The 19,601-nt window shown below is 41.0% G+C and overlaps 1 protein-coding gene across 3 annotated transcripts in view; it reads right to left on the reverse strand.

The window, feature by feature from the left end:
• Positions 1 to 19,532, reverse strand: part of LOC116335247 (abl interactor 1-like) — a 22,899-nt gene extending 3,367 nt beyond the window's left edge. For 2 of the 3 annotated variants that reach the window (XM_039602108.1, XM_031758888.2), the window contains exons 1-8: positions 19,304 to 19,532; positions 14,621 to 14,788; positions 10,509 to 10,685; positions 5,204 to 5,307; positions 4,837 to 4,977; positions 4,015 to 4,115; positions 3,385 to 3,600; positions 1,720 to 1,809 (exon numbers count right to left, since the gene is read on the reverse strand). In XM_039602108.1, the coding sequence (XP_039458042.1) occupies positions 1,720 to 1,809; positions 3,385 to 3,600; positions 4,015 to 4,115; positions 4,837 to 4,977; positions 5,204 to 5,307; positions 10,509 to 10,685; positions 14,621 to 14,788; positions 19,304 to 19,420 (1,114 nt within the window). In that variant the 5' untranslated portion in view covers positions 19,421 to 19,532. The remainder of the gene's footprint in view (positions 1 to 1,719; positions 1,810 to 3,384; positions 3,601 to 4,014; positions 4,116 to 4,836; positions 4,978 to 5,203; positions 5,308 to 10,508; positions 10,686 to 14,620; positions 14,789 to 19,303) is intronic. The other variant, XM_031758889.2, reaches the window with a different exon arrangement.
• Positions 19,533 to 19,601: the final 69 nt, after the last annotated feature.

Consider the following 19,601-nt stretch of genomic DNA (forward strand, 5'->3'; position numbering starts at 1 on the left):
TAATCATTTATTATTATTATTATAAACTTGAAACATCAATACATTTACTGCACTACAAGTGGCTGTTTAAAGTTCCCGAAATATTCAGTTAACATTATAAAACAGCCACTCTGTGTCACTTCTGTGAATGTGAAATCTCTCAGAGGATGCTAAACTTTCCTGGACACATTACCAAAGACATGATCACTTGTCCTCAGTAGCCGTTGTAGTCTTTCTATTTATTAATGCTTCTAGTACTACAACTACCAGCCATGTTCTTCAGTTTATCCTGTCGTTGTTTAAGTAAAGGTGGAGCTTAACCACACCTGAATGTGTTTTCTTCTTTTTTTAAAAGACAGCATTAATTTAGTAGCTATGTTATGCAGTCGCACACGTACTGTAACACTGTATGATTTGCATTTTTAAATTCGTCTAGTGAGAAGTGAACAGCGGCACTTCTCAAGCGCATATTTCACATGAATATGACGTGATAAAATGGGCGGACTGGTGTGATTTTAAAAGCCACGACTTTTTTCAGTCTTTTAACCAAATGAGTTCTCGTGCTACGAAAGTCCTCTTGGAGCAGGTCTCCCTGCAGCTTTGTAGTCTCGAGCCCAGTGATTAAAGAGAAACTGCACATCTTATCTAATTCATAAGCTTGCTCTTGAATTAAAGAACTGGCACAGGGGACTGAAATTAATGCAACTCTCCAATCTGCCTGCATAACCTTTTTTACAACAGGTCCAACAACTCACTTTGGAGCTGTTAACAGCTGAAAACACTTCGCTATAAAACAATAGCTGACTTTGGTTTTATTTCCCCTTGTATAAACACAATATACATTAGGCTTTCAGTAACACAATATAGTTCAGGCAAAGACAGAGCAAGACCATTCCCATTAAAAAAACATTAAGAGGCACTTGTACTGGTCCCCGTTTATTTGGTTTTTTTCCTAGTATTAAAGTGCTTCTCTTTGTGGCATTTTCTCACGAGAACTCACTCGTTTAACATCAGTATTTTCTGTGAGGTGACCTCTTTTTAGCAGCAGCAGACTTTTTCTTTGTTTAGTCAAAGTCATTAATGTTCAAACTAACTAATCAGCTCTTCTTTCACATGCACATTAATCCTTGTTGCTGGTAGTGGAAAGATAAAACGTGCCACTGCCTGTGCACCAGAAAAAAAGAGAAAAGCCACCAGCTGATTTAGCAATAATTATTAGTTTAAGGCCAGTTTAAAAAGTGCAAACTACACACACTAACTCCATTGTTCATTTCGTTCCATGACTCATGCAGAACTGTTCTTCGGTTCATTGAAGTACGGATACACAGATAGTTTGATCTCTGCGTCTTTGCAGACAAGCGGCTGGTGAATCAGGACGCAGCAGCGGGTCACATTTTCTCTCCTCAGAGGACTGAGAGCTTTCAGTGATCTATCACCATGGCAACAGACAGACATCTGAGGGTGCTCCACCCTCAGCCCTGCATCCAGTGCGATAAGGTAGTGTGAGTGTAGCAGTGTGTGGGTCCTGAAACGTGCTCAGAGTCCTGTCTAGTGCACTGGTGACGTGGCGTAAATTTTGTGCACGCTGTTTTGTTTATGCCAGTGTTTTGGAAAAGGACATGAGGTTTATACCTGTGACTTTGCACATGGCTGTATTTGTACAGTCTACATTTCTAACTTTAACGGTGCATGCAGGTATACCACATAAGTGCATGTTTCTGTCTGCTTTCTACTACTTACTGCTCTCCTGCATTCTGGCCACGAAGCCGGTCAGGGGGATCTGTGGGGTCAGCTGGACCACAGGAGGAGGAGGCGGAGGAGCCACAGACACTGGAGCCACAACAATCAGGCAGGCAGAAGGAGCAGCCGAGAGACAGAGAGCAACGGAGGTGTTTGGACAGGGAGAAAGACAGAAGACACAGAAAAAAGAGCAAAAGGGCATCACAGAGAAGAGAAAATCCAAATTGAGCATGTTGAAAAAGAAAGAGGGGAGGGGAGACAACAAAAAGCTTGTGAGCAAGCAAAAATAGCACAGAAAGCATTGCTGAGCAACTCGTTTGAAAATTTCCAATCAATGTTCTTTTGTGCTGCGATTTTCAAGCTGGGCCGAACAGGCCTTCATCTAATCTCAGCCTGAGAATCTACCTCATCAGCATCTGTTTTAAAAATCAAACGCAAAAGCTGCAGCTAGCAATCAGCTTTCAACGCGGTGAAAGAACTGCAAAGCACGACGCAGACCCAGAAACATGACAGCTACAGCTGCAAGATAACGCTTCAGGAAGACAGATACGGCTTCTCAAAGAATTTGCAGGAATGCTCACTAGAGCAGCATTTTTGGATACAGTTCAGCATTTTGGCTCACCTACACCCTTCACTTAAAAAACCTGTACCAATATAACCTGCATACATTCCCCTTAAAAATCCATCTTTTTGCTGCACTGTCTCATCGTAAGAGTTAACCCTACAGACAAACAGAAAAACACAGCTGTCCTCACTCAAAGACATGATGTCACACACAGGCATGCCAGGTCTGACTCATAAATCACATGTATCGGGAGGGCGTCTGTAACCTCGCTGAAGTAATGTCCTAATATTCCATCGCGCTTTCACATCTATCCACAGCTACACCCTGTGAGATCAATGAGCTCCATCGCGTAATGAAACAGCTTTTTGTGCTGTTAAACCTCTGTAACATCCACCACGTGTCTAAACGTACCTTTAAGCTTCATAAAATTATAACAACTACACAGCAGACATCATCAAGATTATGCAATGTCTCAGTTAAAGCCTGTGGCGAACCAGGCTCAGTGTCATTGTCTCTCTCTCTCTCTTCTCGACAAGACAGACAGCCTCCTCCTTCTGTGTTCTGTGCCAAGAAAGACAGTTTGTCCTTTGAGAGGAGCCATTAGAGGAGAATGGCTCAGAGTGAAGCCTGCCAAAATAAATTCTCCTCATTTGACAGAAAATATGCATTATGTCCTGGGTTTTCCCTCGTCTTGCAGCTGCGAGCATTTTCTACCCTGAAATGCCTTCTGCCTGCTCACCGGTCTCCCTGAACAAGAACCTTCCTCCAGCTGACTAAAATAATAATGTCATAACTCAATTAGAAAAGCTAATGAAACACTCTGCGAAGCAGGGCAGAGGTGGGGAGGATTCAACAACCCTGACTTCTGTTATTACGGTTCATCATTCATTTTCATTAGCCCCTGAAAAGGCTAGCCCACATAGCTGTTAGACCAAGAGGACCAAACGCAGAAGTATGAGCGGCCAAATTCTAAATGCGTACTTCATTATATTAGGACGGGATGTGAACTTCTTGCTCCCAAACCTATTTGTGCAGATTATCTCTAAACACCAAGTGCTTCAGGAGTCCTTTGACAAATACCTGGGTTAAAACTACATTACCTGGGTTCTGAGGGTATGTTGGGCCTCCGTTGAGATGGGGCTGCTGGGAGGAGACGGAGGGTGCGCGGCGATAGGTGCCAGTGGCCGACACCATGGAGGCTGAGGAGGTGGTGGAAGAGTTGTGACGGGAGATCTGGCGGGAGATGGTGCCAAACTGGGACATGGGGATAGGACCCAAGCCGGGGCCCTGGGGCACGGAGGCTGACGATGGGGCCACTAAAAGAGAGGAGAGCCAGTGTGAGCAGCATTTATATTCAATTTACTTTATTGAACACACCACTACACTTGCTCTCTCTGTGCCCAGTGTCCCAGTTTTCCTTCTGGCCTTGATCAGAATTTTCTTGCATAGCAGTTTCTTTACTATATATTTAATACTGGTTTGAGCAAAAGGTGAAAAACATGGTTATGAAATATACATTTTCAGTAAGGCTATATGCCTGTGGCACTTTTTCCATTATTATAATGTGACAGAATACACAAGAGTAAATCTACATCCTGTCAGTTTTCTAAAAAAAGAAAAAAAATCTATTGTGCTACTAATCCCAACTTTTATTCCAGATTTAAAGCAAAACTTTGCTCAGTTTAGAGTCACATGCAGGAGACGAGGAGACAGCAGCGCTGGGAACTCACCTTGCCCCATACTGGGAGGAGAGGGTGTGGGAACTGCTAGAGGGATACCGACTCCACTGCCTCCACTGTTCTCCCTCCCACCACTGCCACCACTGCTGCCACTGCACGGAGAGCCAGGGGAGAGTTCGTGGCAATCAGTAGAGATGTGTGAGACAAACTTAATTACATAACAAAGTTTGACATCCTATCATTAGTCTCTCATATGTCATTCTGTCTGCAACAATGTGCCCGTCACTATGGCAACCAATCTCGATTTCTGAGAAGAAGCTGCGGCGCACGTAGAAGAGAACCAAAGTTTATGTAGAAAAAAGGAAGAGATCCAAAGGTCAAAAGCACAGACTGAAGGAATTAATAAAGAAATGTAAATATCTCATTTTTTAAAAGACTTATCTGCTGATTCCAATTTTACTAATAATTTTTCACATTTTTTTGTAACCAGAGATTTCAATTTGAAAAAACACTGGTGTTTCCCTAGTGTCAGGAAGGTTATCTGATGTAAAAAGCAGCATTTTTAAATAAGAAAACACTAATCAGCCCTTTCACATTGTCTTCATATCTGCACCAGGTTAGAGGGCCTCGTCAGTCTCACTCAAAAAAGTTACTCCCCATTCCTACAGAAAACAAACTGCAGCATGTCCCACTTTATCTAACACGTTTTAAATACTCTGGTCATTTCTTTACATATTTGTTTACATCAGCTTATTTCACTCCTCTCAAGTGGTTTGAATGCATCTACTTAACATTTGTGCCCCATTTGCGTGTAGTTGAGCTGTGACGTGTTAAACAGCAATTGAAAACAAAGTTTAAATGGATCTGTGCTACCTGTGTGTCCTGGGTCTCTGATTGAGAGAAGCTGTGCGCGCAGGGCTGTGCTGGCTGCCGAGTCGGGCCGGGCTCGTCATGTAGTCATTTGGCACCACTGGGGGCTTCACAGGCTCCAGCGTTTTGTAGGGAGTGTTACGTCTGGAGTCAGGTGAACACAGGAAAGAGGAAAGTAGAGTTCATTTTCAGTTTCATGAAAATAATAGAATAAAATAAAGAATAGGGAAACTAAAAACATTTGAACTGTTTGCTAAAATATATCTCTGCATTGCATGTTTCACTGGTTTGGCAGGAAGCCCCCAGTTTAACAGAGACCAGATGGGACCACGACCTCTTACACCACACAAGTTAAACTGTAGGTTCTTACCCAAGGGTACCACGACCAGCCATGGGAGGGCTTGGAGGTTTCTGTGAAGGTGGGTTGGTCCTTGAAAGGGTCCCCCCTCGTCCCGCCGCATTGTTCCCATGTTGCTAGAAAAAAAAGCAAGTTAAAAGCCTGGTTTTCTGTAACGTAGCCCTTTTCCTACCAATGAACCTGACTCTCAAGAGTCATTTCAACGATGATGAACAAGCAAACTCGGATGAGGTTCACCTGTACTGTATGAATGGAGAAAACACAAAGCACCAGTACGAAGGTGTCTATTCTCTTACATAAAGAGTGTATGATTAATAGTAATAAATGGATGAAGAGATACTGTAAAATGGAACAGGGTAAAATCTAATTATACAACATACACATTAAATATCTTATTATATACACTGATCCTGCTTTATTGGACTGCCTTTGCACCAAATCCGATTTGTTTCTTACTGTAAAAAAATGTGTAATTGATTAAAGGTGTACTTCTTTCTATGCGTCTCAAAGGTAGAAAGACATGTTTCATGGCTTCATGTGCACCTTGATACTGTGGTTCTAAACATCATCAATTTATGGACAATAAGAGGAGAAACACAAGCATCTCTTACCTTGGCCTTAAGCCACTGAGTGCAAGCAGGCAGAAAGAGAAGACAAAAAACAAGATACGCTCATTGGTTAAAGACTGGTAACAGTAACTTTGTACCCACACTACATGATGCTGACAGAGAATCAAGAAGAAAAAAGGAAGGGAGTGTATTGGTGTGAAGTAAGGCTTTGCCTCCTTTTTCTCACATGAATACAGTTGAGTGTATTTAGACCATTTCACAATCCACAAATAATCACACCTAACACCCAGCGTCACAGTGTTATTTAAACAGAAACATATTGAAACAACGTATCATGAAGTGCTGATTTTGCTTACGTTTCTCAATCTTTATTTAAAGTGAATTCCAATCATATAGCTCAGGTGATTACTGCAGGTTAAGCTGCTTCACATTAAGCCCAACAGTAGTAGTAGTAGCTGACTTTTATGTGGGAAAGACTGTGAACCACTACTGTGTGTGTGCTACTAATTTTCCAGGTCACAGACTGCTCATCACACTGAATCTATAATTACAATTTTAATACTGTTCAAACTAGAGATGGACCGATCCGAAATTACGCATCGGTCCGATACTGACCTAAATTACTGGATCGGATATCGGCGAGAAATAAAAAATGTAATCTGATCCATTAAATATCAAAAAAACACCTCACAAAACTTGTGACACGGCATAACTCGGCTCATAACCGTAGCACGTCAGAGCAGTGTGCTCATGTGATAGAGCGGCTGTGTGTATTTGGAGCCTCGCTAGCAAACCAGCATTTCATCTCAGAGGAAGTTATCCCAGAGAGAAGTAAAGCAAGTGTGTAAGTTTATCTCTGAATGTTTGTAAAGCATTCCCACGTTAAGCTTAACAACCGATATATGGAGCGACTGCCTCTCTCTCTCCCTCTCCTGCTGCTACTTCAGTCGTGAAACTGATCAATGATCAGCTGATCGGCTTTTCTGTCGCGAGTCCGTCTCTCTTCTTTGTTTTTGGCCCACTTTGCACCAGAAAGAGGAAACCAGCGGCTGAACAACAGCAGCACGTTTAAGCTTGATAAGCTGTTGTTAGAATTTATTTAATATTACTTTCTACACCAGGATCCTTTTCTACGTAGCTGACGGCTAGTAACTGTGCAGGGGCGGATCTAGCAAAGTTTAGCCAGGGGGGCCGATAGGGCATTAACAGGGAAAAGGGGGTACAAAGACATACTTTTCTTTCTTATTCTCATTTAAAATGTCTAGCTTTTAATAAATAATTATCTGAATCTTACACCCAAAGTTTTAATCTGATGTAAAATGTATAGAAGTCCATTACTGTATATAGTAACTCTTAAGTCTAATATACCCTAGTAAGCTATAGTACTTTTTCCTTTGGGAAGATACCATCTGTGAATTCTGCAATTCTGTTAAAGAAAGATGTTGAATCTATTTAATTATTCTTGAAAAATAATTGATTTCTGTGCATTTTTTTTTCATACTGCATCAAATTAAAGTTGATTACGTCGATTAAGCATCATGAGATGGAGGGTGGGGGGTGGTTCCCTATTTTTTTTTGCTAGGAGTTTGCAACCCTATTAGTTAGGTTGCTTAATATTTCTGCTAAGCACTCTTTAAAATACCAGAATAGGGAGGATGGAGTAGGTTTAAGTTTATTAGATTGATCAGTGTTGCTGAACTATGAAATATTTTGGGCGCAGTGTATTTTTTACATACAGGTATAACAGAATAGCTTTAGTGTTGTTGTTTATTTAAACTTGAGTATGAATATCTTGCCACAAAATGCAGCAAGATATTAAAAAAACAGTTTTATTGATTAAAAAACACACAATATCGGATTCATATCGGTATCGGCAGATATCCAAATTTATGATATCGGTATTGGTATCGGACATAAAAAAGTGGTATCGTGCCATCTCTAGTTCAAACTATACTTCATTATAAGCCAAATTCTAGCAGCATAAAGGAGGTTCAATTTACAATAATATAAAACTGAGGAAAAAAGGCAACTTGGGAAAATTTGTAAGTTTTTTAAACATTATTAATACATTGAATGTTTATCTGAATATTATATAGTATTAATGCTGGCCTTTAATGCCAGTTACTCCTATGTTCACTTGAACACCTGCCTGCAGTAGAAGTCGCACCAAATAACCCAATTTAGGTTTTAACCAATGTAGAGGAAGAGATCGCTTCCTTTTGTTCCACTTTGTACACAAACATTTGAAAAAAAGGACATGGAAATACTGTTTATATTTTGTTTTGTTCCCTCTATGTCTGGATCTGGATCTGTGTTACAGACTGTAATCAGAATAAGAGTCACTTTAGTGTCTAGTCACTATGAATAACGAGGAGCGGCTGAGCTACATGTTTTAAGTGTCGTACCAGGAAAATAAAAAACTGGGTAGTAAAGTGGTGTGAGGTCATAAATAACAACAGAGTTTCTGAGTGGCTGTAATGTGGCTAAAACTATCACCATGGTAACTGCCAGAAATGCCAAAAAAAAGCCATTACGGTGAGGGGTTGAACACAGTCGTCCACACATGCATGAATGGGTCTTTCCAAGTTCGAGACTGATTTCCCATCTATCCGTGGATAAATTCCCCTGGACGTGGGGGAGAAAAGGGAAGGGGGTGGATGAGCACTCCTCAAAAGCTTGAGGGAATCCACCTCAGCCAAGAGGAAATGGGCTGTGAGGACAGAGCGCTAATAAGTTGCTAATATTTCCCAGCACGGCAGGAACACAGCCCGGACTCATAAATGCAGGAAAGCAAAATTACAAACATACCCACACACCTGCATTAATGTACCTCTGAATATAGTGTATTTCTGTGTGGCGGCTGTAGCAGTAGTGAATAGGGATCAAAATTATATCACAATATTTCAAAGAAATCTGCAATAATGATTTTTCTGACTTCATAGAAAAAAAATTACTGAACAGTGTTTTTTATCAGTGATTGGAGTTGGAGTTAAAAAAAAAAATCAAGGCCATTTTCCTTCTTTTCTAATGAGCTACTGTCACTGAGTAACTACTTTAAAGTCTAAATCTAAATATAGTGACAAGGTGCCATGAGCAACAGCATACTGCTAGGAGCAGTGGTACCATTAAGATCTTGATATCCTTTCTTGATATCCAATGACATTCATCCTTATAGTACAATAATAGTGACACAGTGACTAAGCATAAGTCAAATATGAGAGGAAAACTAACCTGGATAATGTTTCCCTGCTTAACACGTTAAGAAAAAGTCAATTAACTTTTTATCTTCAGGAGTCACCAAATAAAATCCCACGAAAAAATTAAATCTAACTCTCGCACACTGGCTTGCTTACTGTTATATTTCACAAACACCTGATTGTAATTTAATACATGTACAGCAAAATGATGTGCAGGGGATACTGTGCAAGTCTTTCTCTGACACACCTATGGCACATTCAGGTGTGCAGATATTTAGTCGGGCCACACACAAAAAATTGATATTGAAAAATATTTTCTGTCTGGGATGCCGTCTCTTGGGTCGAGTCTTTTAAGCAGTTCACAGATTTATATATGTGTGCATGGAAAGAAACTGTATACACTCTTGTTTGCACAAATGCACATTCATAAGCGCCTTTACATACATACACAAGTAGCCAGGAAGAGAATTAAAAAGGAGCCAGCAGCCAGAGAGCTTTGAATCCAAAACTGCATTTCACAAGCCCAAACTGATTATCTAAACCTTGTTAAAATAAGTCAGCTTCATTACATTCATAATGCTCATCCAAATGTAGACTCGAGTCTTAGAAGCACGAACTGCTGTTTCCTTTTGCAGATTTCCAGATGGACAAAAAAAGAAAAGATTGCATCTACAATGTGCTGATTTCTGCAGAGATCTGTCATTTCTATCATTCCTGAATGATGCTCAATTTGCATAGTGGGCCATGCCAAATCGGTCTCAGTGTGAGCCAGCTCTCAAAGGAAGAAACACTAGCTTTTGAATTTGAATCAGCGGATGTTTGAAAATCAGCGGACAGCCACTATCTCAACAGAGGCAGACCAGGGGAAAGGGATACAGAGGCCAACTGACACACACGCACTATGGAAATTTATGACACAAGCAATCAGTGCGAATAACTGTGTGTGCACGCTGACACAAGCACAGACACACAGTCTTGTGAAATAGAGGAAGAGAGGGGCGAGGAGAGGATGGATCATGGGGAGAGAGAATAAAAAAACTGAAGAATGAGGCGGAAGAAAGACTGAAAGATTTTTACTTTTTTTTTTGCAGTTTGAAGGGAGTGTGATGGTGTGAGTAACACTTGGCCATGATAGTTCCCTCAAAAACACACACACAGACGATTAATAACTAGCAGCTTGGGTAATTGTTACCGGGCATGAAAAACTCTTGCCTGTGCAGCTATTCTTGGATGGGCTGAAGTGTTTCCGTGCTTAATCAACTAAAAGGCCAGCGTATTGATCAGCTCGCAGCCTGGGTGGGAGTGTGTGAATGAATTATGAATGCAGACAGTGAGGATGCTCACATGCAAGTACCAGGTGTAAACTTGACTAAGTATGTGTATTCCTCTCTGGCAAAATTGATTACTGGGGGAAAACACGGCAATTTATCAAAGTAATGGATAGATGCAACAGTTTAGTAGTAATTATGGTGGAATAGTGCAGAGATGACTTTACTCTTACTCCTTGTTAGAAGGCTTTTATTTTGACACAATGAAGAAAATTTTCCTTACCTTGACGCCGTGTCCTACATCATCCAGCAGCGTGTAGTCGATAGGCTTTCGAATGTAGCGCACCGGCCGCTCCATGTTGCCCGGAGCGATGATCTTGTGGGTACGAGAGGTGTTTTTGTTTGTGGTCAGGATGCCGATTTCTCGGCGGGCCACCTTCTCCTTATGGATGTCCACTGTCTGTTCGAGGAAAATATAATATGGTCACTTACTGTTTTCTAATGTGGGCCTGTAAATTTGCTTTTAATGTATGGAGGTGATACGGGTTGGAGTGCTACTAATACGATTCTGTAACTGAACCCATGTGCTCTTATTCTTTTACATTTATTTATACTATGATGAAATTATGTTGATGTGCCAAAGTACACATCAACAAGTGGATGAGCTGGGAATCAAACCACCAACCTTCGCCCAAAGCGAAGGCTCGGTTCACCTTCTAAGCCATCATACTGCACTGCAGTGAAAACTGTGTTGACAACAACTTAATTGAAGACAATTACACTTAATTTGAGGCTTATTTTCAAAGAGAATATGTGTGAATGAAATACGCGAGAACTACCGTTATTTGACAGCTTTCGAGCTCTGTTCTGTGCGCTGTTCACAACCAATTTTTTGGCTACTGTGTACAGAATAATCTATATTTAAAACTGTTACACCATCAACAGCTTCTATTGCTTAATACAGTTTCAACCACCATTCAAAAGCTGCAAAGTGGACATGTAGTTGTACAAAAAATGTCAGCATCTGTTTAAAGCAATTCAGTAACAACAATGTTACAACAATTTTTATTTTTATATATACACACACACACATATATATATATAGTACCAAGTACCAAAGGCTCAGAAAAGAGCTTGATGAGATGTGGAGGGTGAAGGTAACATGTAGTAATCGGAGCACTAGGTGCAGTGACTCCCAAGCTAGGCGAGTAACTCCAGCAAATCCCAGGAACAACAACAGATCTCTGTCCAAAAGAGCGCAGTCCTAGGAACAGTTAAGATCCTGCGCAGGACCCTTAAGCTCCTAGGCCTCTGGTAGAGGACCCGAGCTTGAAGGATAGACCGGGATGAGAGGGGAATTAAATATTATGTACATATACATTTCAAATGGAAACAAAGAAATATACTATAAGAATAACATGTGTTTTAGAGCTTCATTGAATTATCTTTAAACACTTATCCAACCAAGAGACTCAAAATCTGAGAAGAACTGTCAAGTTGTGCTACTCTCTCACTGTGCCTGACATGAAGTCTCTGAGCTCTATCATCTATTTATCTGTATATGTGTGTGTGTGTGTGTGTGTGTGTGTGTGTGTGTGTGTGTGTGTGTGTGTGTGTGTGTGTGTGTGTGTGTGTGATATTGTAGGCTCTTTCTTTAGGAGAGGAAACTGAAGTGACACGCCCAGCTTCAGCTGGGAAGTTACAAAAAAGACCTGCCCATTTCCTGCCAGTAACAGGCGAGCTGAGGTGCAGTGTAGATTAGAGAGAGTGAAAAAAACAGAAGGACAGAGAGGCACAGAAATGAGAGAGAGGCAGACAAGACAGAGGCACTAGACACTAGAAGCTGATTCTGGGGGGTTTACAGTAATTAAAAAGAGATTGAGAAGAGAAGAAAGTGGTGAAATAGAAAAGGAGACTTCACTTTAGAGCTACTTTCCCCTGTATGCATTTCCTCTGTGTGTACATTGCTAAATGCATCGAGTCGTAACTGTTACCTAATGAGTGACGACAGCGCTGTCTGCCCTTCATGATCTTTTGCGATCTCATTTTCTTTTGTAATCTCTTTAATAAACATCTGCCTGTCTGCTCAACCCTGTGGAGTGTGTTTTTTGAAAACAGATGGTACAGATGGTAACTCTCACTGCCAGAGCTGTACAGTGGTGTCATTCTATTAAATCTGTTCTTAAGCAGATGATCATTCTCTGCAAAGCAACTGAGCAAGCTGAAATGTCTGTACCAAGTATGGTTTTAAGACATGTAAACAATGAATTTAAACATCAGTGATTTCATGTATAGTTTGATATTAACTAAATCCAAACAACTCTTACTGTCGATGCTATATTTTATGGTAAAGAGGTGTCCATAAATGTGTCACCACAATCTTTTGAATTTACACTGCAATATAGAGTAATGCGAAGTTGATCCTGTGCTTAAGAGGATTGGACCAACTGAAATGGAGCTGAAAAAGGCACAAGTGGGTCATTGAGCTGATGGATGACAATTTCGGGGAATGAACTGAGAGATAAATCAGAAAGAAAAGACAAGACAGAGTGAAAATGGAAAAGAAACCAAAGTGTAGAGTTTCAGATCTCCAACAAAATAAAAGGAAGCGTGTCCATTTTTAGCCATAACCATTTAATTTAGGTTCTAATTCAGATTTCTCCTTTGATTAGACATGCTGCTGCTTTGCATTTTAGGGATTAGCCTGTACTGTATATTTCTGCCAAAGACTTTTCTGCTGAGGCCTTTTAAATCAGACATGGGTTTGGCAGCAGCGTTTCCCTACATTTTCTTTCTAGAAAGATAAATTGATAAACTGGCACAGCAAAGCAAAGTTAAACATTCGTTTTGTGTAGAGAGAAAAGCCATTATGGGGTATATGTAAAGTTAATGATCTTTTCCTGAACCTTTAAATGATTCAAGCAGATTTAAACCCATCTTTGTTTTCATGAGCATGCATTTATTCACCCCATCATTGAGTTTATGGGACTGGTTTTGTTTGCTTCTTTATTTGTGGTTAAATTTTGCATTTCCATTTTGCATGAAAAGATTATCAGAGGTGTGGCATGCCCCACCCTGGAAGAAATTTACCTTTGGAGCCGATTCATACACTGATCTGAATCAAGAAATTTTTGGAAGGATTCTTTATCGTTGCAAAAAAACATTGTACCATATCTTCATGAATATATATCACAGTGAAGGAATAAAAATTGGGAAACACTGTTTTGGTGAAAGTATTCCAAACTGATCTAGATCCTGATGTTCTTCTGGATCCAAGGACTCAATTTATGCATGTTGTCAAATAAATGCAGCCATGGAGAAGGCATGCAGTATTATAGACTGCTATTACATTTTCACGCAAGCGAGGCAGCTTGCATAAACTAAAAAAAAATATAACCGGTTAGCTTGTTCATAAGAAGCTGTTGTGGTTTCCTGTCTAAGAAACTTTTTGAAGCTGTCTTGATTGCCTGTAAATCAAATTACAGAATTTAAATTAAAAACCTAATTCTCTGAAATGTATAGCACAAGCTTGCTTTGATGGCGTTGTGAAAAAGGGCAGATATGTTCACATGTAACAGAATAAAAAGCATGGCCTCACTTTGCTTTTACAGCTTCAACAATACAGAAAGAAAAACATGTGACTACTAGAATCAAGCTAGTGGTGATATGTGTGTTTTTCTAGCTATGAAAAGTCAAAAAAGGCTGCAGAAGTCGCTTCTCAGTTACGATCAGGTGAACGTACTGACTCAACAGTTTCTCTTCTGTGCTGCTGCACGTCAAGGGTGCCATTGGGTGTGAAGCAGAAACATCAAGTAGGGGAAGTAAAGCTCTACTGAGCACCTTTAAAGGATTGAGAATAGTGTTTGGTTGTCCGCTGTGAGACTGCACCTGACTGCTACCACTCCGCAGTTTGCAGAGTAAAGTGGGAGCTGAAAATGCAAGCTAGAGTGCTGGCGTCAGGATTTCACTTCATTCTGACAGGCCCAATGAAGCGCACAGGGAGGGGACGGGACATTCAATGGCTGACAGGCAGGGTGGCCGCATGAAGTGCACACAGAGGAACAGAGACGGAGAGAGAGAGGACTGCTGATGAAGCAAGCGGGACTGATGAGGGACTGTGGAGGATTGGCAGCTCCAGCATGATCCATGCCCCCGCCATATCTGTCAGTCTTTATAATGCATGAATGTGCCATTGTGCAGTTTGGTATTATGACACTGAATAATAGCAGAGGGTGGCATTTTACTGTACTTGAATAACTTTTATCTAGAGAGGAAAAACCTATCTTTATTCATTTGATGGATAAAGCAGCGATTAGACTGCTAAAATCAGAGTTGACCTTGTAGGCTGATGATTCAAATCCCGTGCACAAATACCGAATCTGTTGTGGTGTGTACCTGGGAGATGTGGTTGATGGACGATTCCATGCGTCGTAGTTGCGAGGCTTGAATATCCAGCAGCTGCAGCACATTGTTTGCTAAGGCATTGATCTGGTAGGCCACGCTGGCCAGAGACTGAGTGGTGTAGGCTTTGGTCTCCTCCAGGGCCTTCTTCTTGTCTTGAGCCTGGCAGGGAGAGGGAGAAGAACAAACTGATGTAAAAACCTAGTCAGTAGAAATGTGTGTGGGTGGAAGGAATGGAGAATTTGGCAGAAGAAAGTAAGGTGTAAGGTCCATAAAAGTCAAGACGAAATGCTGTACTGTAATTGTTCCTCTCCTATCAGTTGTGTGAGCTGCAGAGTGAGAGGGCGGTTTTCTACAGGGAACAGTATTTGACAGGACCATCCTCCCTTTGCTGTTTTTAAACTGCAAAGCCCTGTTAAGATCTGAAGGGAAGTGAAGGAGAAAAGTTTGTGATTCTGTGAAGCAAATGCTTTGTGGACTACTACACAGCCTGAAATTGGGACAATGTCCGAACAACTCCGACGGGCAACATGGGACAGGTGCACAGTGGGATTCGAGCCCAGAAAACAGGAATGCCAGGACATTTCCCAAATCTCCACCCGGCTGTGCAAACCATCTGCTTCTGGATGCCTTTAAATAGCAATGTGACTGAACGGACATATTTATAGTTTGGAAACAAAACGGGAGAATGCAGCCACACATTGAAGCACTCCAACAGCGAACTACCACAGAAGGGCTACAACTTACAACTACTACACAATCTACACCTGACTTATTAACAATATATCGTTCTGCTTCTGTAATGTGAACGAAAACAGGAATGTGACACTTAAGATTGCCTCAGGTCATGATCTCCATGACTAAGCTCCACCTGTCCTAGCAGACTACAAGAATGCCAACGAATGTTTTAATCAATTATCATTAATTATTAGATCATGATAATCAATATTTTGATTTGCTGACATTGATATTCTGTCCAACCCCTATTTACAAACTGTGCCTACAGAGTCACACATTCACTGATGCCACTGTGATGACCTAATGTCCCGCCACCATGCTACAGTTTCACCTAAAGCTGTGTTTTAGATCAGGGTGCCTGCAGCTGTTTCCAGATCTGCTGATTGGCTAAACTTATCACGATAAGCAAATGTTTTTCAAATGTTTATAGTTTTTTAAATAAAGGGTTTATAAGCATTCAGGCCAATTCACTGCTGTGTTGTAGGCTGTACAGCGACTATAGACATCAGCTATCACAGGCAAGCTGTTTCCAAACCACCACCTTTTGACGTGTGTTTGGTAGCAAGAGGTTAAACACCTACACCATGACAGTACTTTTGAACATGACCACCTGCTGTACCTACCAAACCACCTGCCCTGTGACCCACTGCGGGTTTAGTCAGCACTAGCACAGAAACTGTTTTTCATACCTTAGGTTGGGAAAGGTTGACTTACATAACCCACTGGATGTTCAGACTACTGAAAGACCTCACAGAGCTATTAACACACAACATGTGAAGCAATGCTAGCACAATGCTTGGATATGTAGTGATTCTTGCATGAGCTTGAAGCGAGCACAAAGAGGTTTAAAACTAATAATGCACGGAAACACACACATCTCCCTTATACACATTGTCCACTCTCTTTGGGATTTTGTATTAAATTTACAAAAGGCTTTTTGTAGGGGCTCTAATTGGAATTCCTTTTTTGGTATGTGGAAGACCCCTATCTTAACAATGCGGTAAAATAAAGCAAATTCAGTGAAATACAATACTGAGACAAGAATATCCTCAGGAGTTATGAACAAAAAACACTGTGAGTCAGAGGGGTATCGAGTGAGTTGTAGTTTGGGGGGTTGGCAGGGCTAGCGTTACGCATACACAAACGATACACTGAAGCAAAACTAAGAACCTGAATGTTCAGAACAATTTACACACCAGTGGGTTTGTAAAAACCAGAACAATTTCACTGCGAGAGATGCTATTTTAATACACAAAGACCTTAGAAAGTTACTAAAAAAAACTGAGTCCTGCTTTCTTCTCTTCAGTTTGGTGTGTGACGGTTTTTCAAACAGCTTCTGATCTAAGAATAAAACTCGTGTCTCTTTCCTGCAGCCTACCTGGGTAGATTTACATATCATGGCATGCATTTTGTTTTTTTAGATAGCGTCATCATTTCAGGTGACTGTGTGAGTTTATGAACGCAGTTTTAAAAACTGTCCACATGGGATCATGCAGAGCTACTGTATTCAAGCTGATAACGTGGTTTGACAACTTGGGAGCAAAAGGCAGAAGACATTAGCATTTTCCGTGTTTGATTTTTACCCAGCACAATATAAGGATAAGCTATGTTGGCCTACATAATACTCTCAATCCCCTTCATTCCCTGTTGCGTTTGTCAAGTGTGTTTACATGCACGCAGGATTCTGAGCTAATGTTTTTAACGTCCCTAAAGAAATCATTATTCGGGAAAAGCCACACACGCGCGTGCATTTTCATATTCCAGCCATGATGTAGGAAATAAACCAAGCAACAGCCCAGGGCTTTCAAACTCAGCAATAAAAGGGAATCAAACTAGCACACAATCATTTTCAAACATTTATTTAAAAAGGTCCCAAGTATTTGTTAAATACAAAAGAATGACTGTCAACTGAGCTGCTCTTTTTTCAAATTAAATATATATAGATATATGCTTATGATATTTTTCTGAAATTAAGGCCTGATAAAAATGTGGAACTTAAATGACACTTCAAATCTCTTGGTGCACGGAGTTATTCCTTAGTGCCTTTGTCTCATTCACCTACACATAAATGATTCATGGAGATAGTAAATCTTATCTGGGTGACACCAGCTGGCTCCAAAAAAACATCCCTGTGTTTTCTGCAGATGACTCACAAAATATGATTATATGGTTTATTGTTGGCTTCATGTGGTGCTGGGATTTTGACAGGAGCAACATTCAGTAGTGCTAAGCACAGACATTGCATTAAAAACAGTTGTGCCACAAAACACTTTGTTCCTCACTGTCCACTAGAAATACATGTTTCATTAATCAAAAATAAATAAAAAGGGATTCCTTTTTTGTTTTGTTTTTTAGATGGATGGATGAACAGGGATTTGTATTTTTGATGAGCTCTTATGTGAAGTACCTTTATATTTCACGACCTAACCAAATTTGCAGCGACGCCATGACAATTGGTTTTTCATTTCCTTTAGTTTATCAATATCAAAAGGATCAATATGATGTGACAGTCTTTTTGCTATTATTATTTACTGAGTGCTCCAAATTCCTGTTTTACAACATATGACACCTGGTCTGTAAACTAAAGCCTCTAAGCTCCTGCTTCTTAAAGCAGCTAAGTTTGCCACCAGGTGCATGCCATTTCCTCTCAAACCGTCCAACTGATCTGCAGAATAATAGCTTCCTGCATGATCTAGCTCTGAAAGCGTTGCCTCACAACACCGTGTATGCCCATCAGTAGGAAACATGCATTCAAGCAGTCTAACCTACATTGCATTTTTGATGACAACCGGGGTAAAGTGATCTGATGTGCTTTTACTGTGGGCTTTCTCGGCAGCACGGTGAAGAAGAAATTGCCAAGCGCAGTTTCTGGTTCAAAGTGGTCTTCTGTTCACACCAGACCATTCAAGCCACTGATGGGCTTTGATGTCAGCTCCCAGTATTCCTCACATTTACTCAATGCACTCTGTGGGAGACTATCAGCTGAGGTTTATTGTTAATACCTCATTTAGCCAGATGCCCCAATGCTTTACTGATTTTTTGAATTAATATTTAGTGAATATAAGCACAAAAAACCAAGCAGGCACACCTTTCATGAACCTGCACCATGCATGCAATCACAGGCATTATAAGATCCACACACACATTCTCTGGAGCCACGTTTTGCAGTAGACCGTTATATCAGGATCATTACACATTTATAGACTTGGACGAATTGCATGTAAAGTCTTTAAGCACTTGGTTTACTTTGTGATGTATAAACTGGCAAGAAAGCTCACAGATGAGAAATGCCTTTAAATCCAGTGCTTAATGGCTAAAGGGAAGGGCTAAATCGTGAATATGCCACAGTTTTAGTGAGTTTCTAGTGAATAAATGTGTTATAATAATCGCTCTGTGACAGTATTACATTTTCAAAAATGTACATACAATTGTTAGCCTTTGTATTTTAAACGACTAAAGGGGAGGCTCGAGCCTTTTTTTTCGTTTTATAATACTGTTATGTCGTCTTCACGTGCGGTGAGCGTGCGGTTTTAGTCACGTAGGGAGGGAAAAAGAAGAAAAAAAATCGGTTTTGAGATTAGCCTCCTTCACAGGTACCTACCACAGAATGCAGTCAGTGACAACCTACTTAGTCATAACAACGACACACCCTCTAAAAGCCCCCAGCAGCTCTCAGCTCACCGAGGAAACCCTTTAAAAAAAGAAACCAGAGGAATAACGAAACACAGCCATGCCCGACATGGCACCGAGCGGCCGCTCAAACCAGCGTACCGGGAGAAAAGACCGCTCGGTGTAGCTAGCGATTTGATAGTCGCTTTCGTTCCGACCAGCATTTCCTGCCCCTGTGGTTTCACTCACTCCCACTACAACACCGCAGACACGACGGTGATAAACCAGTAAATTCACCATATGCAAAGGCGGTTTTTAGGCGTTTCTTACCTGAACATAATTGTTTTCACAGTATTCCGCTACCCGGGACAGGTTCTGGTAGCTTTCCACAAGCGCTCTTTTACCGGCAGGGATTTCCTCCTCTAATAGCATTTGTAGCTCTGCCATCTTACATCCCTTTGCATTTCTCTCCTGCCTGTCCTTTTTCTCAGCGAGGCGAGGCGGTGATGCTGTGCTGTGTTGCTGAGAAAGGGGCTCCCCCGCCTGGCATTGTGGGGCCGCTGGCCTGCGATTCACAACAGCCCGTGACTAATCAGAGTTACGTTATAAACGGTGAGAGCTGATTGGC

This window comes from Oreochromis aureus, linkage group 18 (assembly GCF_013358895.1).
Source record: "Oreochromis aureus strain Israel breed Guangdong linkage group 18, ZZ_aureus, whole genome shotgun sequence".
Taxonomy (NCBI): Eukaryota; Metazoa; Chordata; class Actinopteri; order Cichliformes; family Cichlidae; genus Oreochromis; species Oreochromis aureus.